The 6,532-nt window shown below is 56.0% G+C and overlaps 1 protein-coding gene across 1 annotated transcript in view; it reads left to right on the forward strand.

Moving 5' to 3' along the window:
* Positions 1 to 6,532, forward strand: part of NCF4 (neutrophil cytosolic factor 4) — an 18,638-nt gene that overhangs the window by 4,220 nt on the left and 7,886 nt on the right. Inside the window, exons 2-4 of the mRNA XM_007111772.3 lie at positions 2,145 to 2,229; positions 2,788 to 2,941; positions 4,926 to 4,996. Of these exons, the coding sequence (XP_007111834.1) occupies positions 2,145 to 2,229; positions 2,788 to 2,941; positions 4,926 to 4,996 (310 nt within the window). The remainder of the gene's footprint in view (positions 1 to 2,144; positions 2,230 to 2,787; positions 2,942 to 4,925; positions 4,997 to 6,532) is intronic.

The raw sequence follows: 6,532 nt of genomic DNA on the forward strand, positions 1-6,532 counted from the left end.
CCTTCCCCCTCCCCATATCCTCAAGTCCATTCTCTAGTAGGTCTGTGTCTTTATTCCCGTCTTACCCCTAGGTTCTTCATGACATTTTTTTTTCTTAGATTCCATATATATGTGTTAGCATACGGTATTTGTCTTTCTCTTTCTGACTTACTTCACTCTGTATGACAGACTCTAGGTCCAGTGAGGTGGATGGACCTAGATTGTGTAGACTTTGAAACCAATATCGACTGAGGTCCCAGCCAGCTTTGAGGCTCGGACAGGGCAGCCCTGCCCCTCACTCCCACTCTGTTTCCCAATCGCTGCAACAGTAACAGGATTGCTGAGTGCTTCTCATTTCCTCATCTGTCCACAAGCGGCTGGACTCAGTGACCCCTAGCTGTTCCTTCTCCATCTCCTTGGCGATCCCTTTCCTCTTCCTCCATCTGTCCCTCTCAGCCCCCTCCTCTGCTCAGTGATTCTCTTCCCTGGGGGTCTTAACCACCAGTCACAAGGCAGATGGTTTTTACCACTCGCACGCCAGTGGAGAAGCCCCCAGCCCCACCCCCCCCGAACTCCAGAGCCACACACCACCTTTTGCCAGACCTCGACCTGTGTGCCCAAGGGACCTCTCAGATTAGCATGCCCCAAACTGAACCCATCGACCAGGCTCCCCCCGGCACCCATCCTGGTCAGAATATGGGTGACATGTGGGTGTCACTCCTGACACTGCCCTTTCTTTCACCTCCACGTCCAAACAGTCTCCAAACCCTGCTGGTTGTAACTCTGGAATGACTCACAAAGTAGTAGTGTGTCTGTCGGATATGCATAAGGTTGCGGAGAATAGAGGAACTGATAGTGGCTGATACAAACAGGGGTTTATGTTTTCACATAATAAGAAGTCCAGACGTAGGCCACAGCTGGTTCTGCAGCTCAGTGACTTCAGGACCAGCGTTCCAGAGATTCCCGTGATCAGTCTCATGTTTTTGCCTCATGGATGCAATGTGGCTGCTGCAGGTCCACATGTCTCACCTGCTTTCCAGGCAGGCAGAAGGGGAAAGGGGAGGAGACCATGCTAGCCTTGTCCAATCCTCTGGATCTTGAAGCGAACACTCTCCTAGAGGCTCCTACAGCCTCTAGGTTTCCTCTTAGGTTTCATTGGCCAGAACTGCTCGTATGGCTGCTCCTAGCTGCATGGGGGTCTGGGAAACAGCAATGGGATTAGTATGTTTGGCTCAGACCAACAGTGATCTATCACCTTGGGGCTAGGCATTGCCACCCTGAAAAAAATTGGAGCTTGATTAGCAGGAAGAAGCAGGGGACACAAAAATGGAACAGTGTCTGCCAAGGGTGGTGTCCCTTGTGTCTGTCCTCTCCTCCTGTCCCCACTGTCCGGCTCAGGGCCACATCATCTCTCAGCTAGACCACTTCAGGGCATCCCAGTGGTGCTCTGTCCCTTCGGTCTCTGCCCTCCTTTTCCTCTCCATGCAGCTACCCCAGTTGGCCTCCTAAAGCCGGGGTCCTATTGTGTTTTCACTCTCTTCTGAAGCTTTACACGGCTCCCTGTTGCCTATGAAACCCCTTAGCTCAGCACTGGAGACCCTCCTCAACCTGGCCTCATCCGCCTATTCAGTCTCTGATCACACCAGACTCCAGCCACACTAGACCTGGAACCACTCCTCGGGCCTCAGACCCTTAGCACGTGCTGTTCCTTCTACCCGGAAGGCCCTTCCCCCTCCCCGGTCCTACCTGGTGGACTCTTATTCAGCCTTCTAGACCTGGCTCCAATGTCACCTCCTCTGTGAGGATTTTCCCAACCTGGGTATAATGAGCCATTCTCTCTGGGAGGTGTGTGTTGACTTTGTTTACCCCTGTGATCCAGGGCCTAGAACAGGGTCTGATAAGCAGGGGTGCTTGATTCCCTGTTCCCGGATGAATAACGCAGCCCCAAAGCCATCTGCTAGACTCTACTATGGCTGTTGATATATGGCTCCGATTCCAAATGCCTTCACTGTCAAGGTCTGGTCTGTGTCGCTGCCTGGCACAAGAGGGGTGTTGAACGGGGGAATGCAGGTACACGGGTTCACTTTGCACAGGGCCTCACACCCAGGGGCCACCCAACACAGCAGGGTGATAACCAGGATTTCTTCTCCTCCCGCCTCCCTCAGCGACTTCGACCAGCTTCCTGACGACATTGCCACCTCAGCCAACATCGCCGACATCGAGGAGAAGAAAGGCTTCACCAGCCACTTTGTAAGAGAGACCCCTGGACCTTCACCCTCTGACCTCTGAGCCTCCAGCGCTCTCCTCTCTTCACTTCTATCCCAGGGGTTCTCAACAGGGCGATTCTGCCCTCCGAGGGACGCTTGGCAGTAAATATCTTGAGACAGGTTTGACTATCACAGCTTGGGGCAGAGCGTCTACTGCCTGGAGTCCGGGGATGCTGCTTCACGCAGTGCGGTGCACCGGACAGTCCCCACGACAAAGAATTACCTGGCCTCACATGTGATACCAAGGTCGAGAAACTCTGCTCTAACCCTAGGACCTGTGGCCCTCTCCCCTGCTCTGGCCCTGGCCTGCGATGCCCCACCCCCTGGTCTGCAAAGGCCCACCCCCTGACCTACGAGGCCCCACCCCCTGGCCTGCGATGCCCCACCCCCTGGTCTGCAAAGGCCCACCCCCTGACCTACGAGGCCCCACCCCCTGGCCTGCGATGCCCCACCCCCTGGTCTGCAAAGGCCCACCCCCTGACCTACGAGGCCCCACCCCCTGGCTTGCGAGGCCCCACTCCCTGGCCTCTGTCCTCCTTAGGTTTTTGTCATCGAGGTGAAGACGAAAGGGGGGTCTAAGTACCTCATCTACCGCCGCTACCGCCAGTTCTACGCCTTGCAGAGCAAGCTGGAGGAGCGCTTCGGGCCGGAGAGCAAGGCCACCCCCTACACCTGCATCCTTCCCAAGCTCCCGGGTAGGCCACCAACGGGCTGCCCCAGGATGGAGCGGCGCCCGCCAGCCTCTCCTTCCAGCTCTGTGGGCGCTGTTCGGTGCTTCTATCTTAGCACAAACCGTTCTATTTTAGTGAAAACCGTTCATTTAGTCCACGGCCCCCCTCCTGCCAGCCACAGGCTGCCACCTGTAGCTCTCCGGACTTATAGCCCTTGATCTCCTGCTCTCTGACGACCGTTACGGCCGCCCTGCTTCAGCTATCCACCCCCAGCTTCGGAGCGCATCAGCCCGGGCCTCTCCTCTTCGAGAGAGGAATCCCCGTGTCTCCCACGTTAAACACAGACTCATCTTCCAGCCCTGCCTCTGTCCCCCGCGGGGGAACTGCCCTCTAGCTCCCCGGTTCCACGTGGCTCCCCCTCCTTCCCTGCTCTGCTGGGACGCTGTGGGTGTGCACCTCTGCTTTTGGACAGTCCCCTCACCCCTTGTCTCCTGACCTTCCTCCCCTGCTCAGTCCTCACCTTGGACAGGCCCAAACCTCTGGCTTCTCAAGGCCAGCCTGCATGAGCCCAGCAGGAGAAAACTCCACCAGAGTGGGGTTTCGGGTACACGGAGTGGTCTTGGCTGTGCCCTGCACACCCTGCAGGCTGCGTCCAAGCACCGTTCCCCTAAACAGCAAAGATACTTCCTGACCTTCCCTTCCTCAAGCTCCAAACCCTGCCTCCAGCTTGCTTTCCTCTCTGCCTCAGCCAGTGCCCGAGGTTCCCTGCATCCAGTGTCCAGCATCCAGCCCCAGGGAGGAAACTGTCTCCCAGGGGTTCACCCATTCCCTGGCCCCGCCCCGGCCCCTCCCCATCTCTGAGCAGCAGGGAGGAGGGGTCCCTCTTGCTCTCAGCTAACCTCTCCTCCCTGACAGCTTGTCCCATGCGTTCCCTGTAGACTCACCTTCTCCTTTACCTTCTGATTCTCTGCCAAGCTTCACCACGGGAGGGCTCGGTTCTCTTCCGTCTTTAAACAAACATGTGCCCTAAGTGGGCATTCTGGCCACAAGCCTCCTTGAACCCCGAGGGCCCTCAAAGATCTCTGCCTCCTCTGGTGCTCCTTGGAAGGCGGGCATCCTCTGTACCGTCATCCTCAGTTTTGTCTTCTCACTCCCCCATAGGCAATCTGACCCGTGCCTGTGATTTTAACTGCCCTTTTCTTGCTACTAATTCCCCAATGTCTCTCTCTACCCCAGACCTCAGATGCTACCCTCCTTACACCGCCAGACACCAGCCAGTGTGTCTCACAGGCAGCGGGCAGCAGGAAGCAGACCCCTCTCACATTTGCTTTCTGGGGGGCTCTCTGGATGGGAAGTTCTCCCCGGACCCCCACCTGAGGCTCCTGGAGAGGACATTTGTCTTTGGTCGGCCGTCATCGCTTTCCCTTTCCCCACAAACACTCTGCCTTGCTTGCGAGGAATGATTCACCCATCCACTGCACAAATATTTATTGATTTGGGCATTATTCTACACCATGGTTCTTAACCTTGGTGACGTATTGGAAGTACCTTGAGATTTAAAGAATCCTGATGCCCGAGTCCCACTCCCAGAGATTCTGATTTAATTGTTCTGGGGGGAGTCCTATGCAATGACATTTTAAATGCTTCTCAGGTGACACGAATGTGCAGCCAGGGTGATGAGGACACAGCTGTGAGCATTGCAAAGATCCTGTTCTCTCAGAGTGAAGAATTGTGTGTGTGTGTGTGTGTGTGTGTGTGTGTGTGTGCGTGTGCGGGCGCGCGTGTAGGAACAGGTAATACATAAACAATTAAAACAAGAAAAATATCAGCTGGTGATAGTACAACTCAGAGAATGCATGTTGGATGGTAGCCACCGCAGCGCCGTGGGAAGAGGAGGGAGAAAAGCGTTGAGCCAGTGTGGAGGGTTCCTGGCCCGGGTGGGCAGCTCCGGGCCCAGAGACCACACTCTTGGGTCAGATTCCCAGGACAGCTCTTTGTGTTTCCTCAGCCAAAGTCTACGTGGGTGTGAAACAGGAGATCGCCGAGATGCGGATACCCGCCCTCAACGCCTATATGAAGGTAACAGAGGGGCCATGCCAGGTGGCCCCTGGGAGGGCCCAGGATGCTGAGGACTGGGCGGGGCCCAGGTGCCATCCCTGGGCATGGCTCTGGGAACTAGGGCTGGCTCTTCTGCTCTGATGGTCCGCATCTTCAATCCTTAAAGGCCAGGCCTAGGGAGAGAAACAGGATGTGTTCTCAGGGTTCCAGGGGATGGGACAGGAGCAATGGTGAAAGTTCAGAGAGCCACACTTCGAACTGACAAAGCTAATGGCTGTGCCATTAGATGGAGAATAGGATCCAGTGCCTGCCCCAAGGTCCCCGCTGTCCAGGGGGAATACAGACAGGTGGGTCATGAAACCATAAAGGGATACGGTCTGTATAACAAGGGCACGGCGGACCAAGGCCCCGGCTTTCTCACATAGCACCTTTGTATGAACAGGCCACAGGCTGGATTTTAGTTGCATCCATGGGCCTTGGATGGATGCCCTTGTGTATTCCCCAACCTGTAAACTGTCTACCTCCTCAGAAGATGGGAACACAGAGGAAGGAACATCTTAAAGGCAGAGAGCCAGGCTGGTCAGGAAAGACCTTCCACCAATTAGAGCTGGGCAAGAGAGGGATAGTTTTCCTCATGAGGTAGTGAGCACCCTATCACTAGAGGCATGCAAACTTTGGCTTGATGACAACCTTAGGACACTGGGGAGAGAAGCCCTCTTCATAGCCCAGAGGCATCCTCACAGACAGTGAGGCGTCCCCGTTCTACTCTTACGGGAAGAGAGCACCGAGCTAAGTGCTCTGGTCTTTGCTCTGACACTGAGTGGGTGATTTAGGGCTATTTGCTCATTCTGTCTAGGGCTTGGTTTTCTCACCTATGAAATGGAGCCGTGCCCGCAGCTCTCCTGTCTCACAGGAGGGGAGTGATGTTGGGATCTATTGAGAAAAGGACAGGAAGGTGCTCTGTAAACTGTGAACCTGCTTGCAGAATGTGAGAGAGCATGACTCCTAGTGGAATGAGGGGGCCCCAGGAGTATAAAGGGGGTGGGGGAGGGAGGAGGTGGCCGCCTGCCCTCCCCAGTGGCTGCAGGAATCCTGGGCTCTGGGCAGAGGAGAGGTAGGGTGGGAAAGCCCGTGGGCTCCAGTACTGGAGGCATCTACCCTCCAGGGGGCGCTGTGACAGCTGCTCCTTCTGGGCAGCTGGCGGCTCCACTCTCCTCGGGGCTGGAAGGAGGGAGGAGGGGCTGTGGAGCTGAAGCTCTTCCATCCATGCCTGGTCTTGGCAACCAGCAGCCTGAAGGATCTCATCTCTGCCTGTCTGTGTCTGAGTGGGTTCCTCGAAGCTCAGAGGTCAATCAGTACTATGGTAACCTCACCCTGGGCTTGAAACATTCAGAGACGGGGAGCTCACTACCACTGTCCCCTGACCCAGGCTGCTCGTCCATTGTTGGACAGCTATTAGAAAAGCCCGGGGCTTCCCTGGTGGCGCAGTGGTTGAGAATCCGCCTGCCAATGCAGGGGACACGGGTTCGAGCCCTGGTCTGGGAAGATCCCACATGC

This window comes from Physeter macrocephalus, chromosome 6 (genome assembly GCF_002837175.3).
Source record: "Physeter macrocephalus isolate SW-GA chromosome 6, ASM283717v5, whole genome shotgun sequence".
NCBI classification, from domain to species: Eukaryota; Metazoa; Chordata; class Mammalia; order Artiodactyla; family Physeteridae; genus Physeter; species Physeter macrocephalus.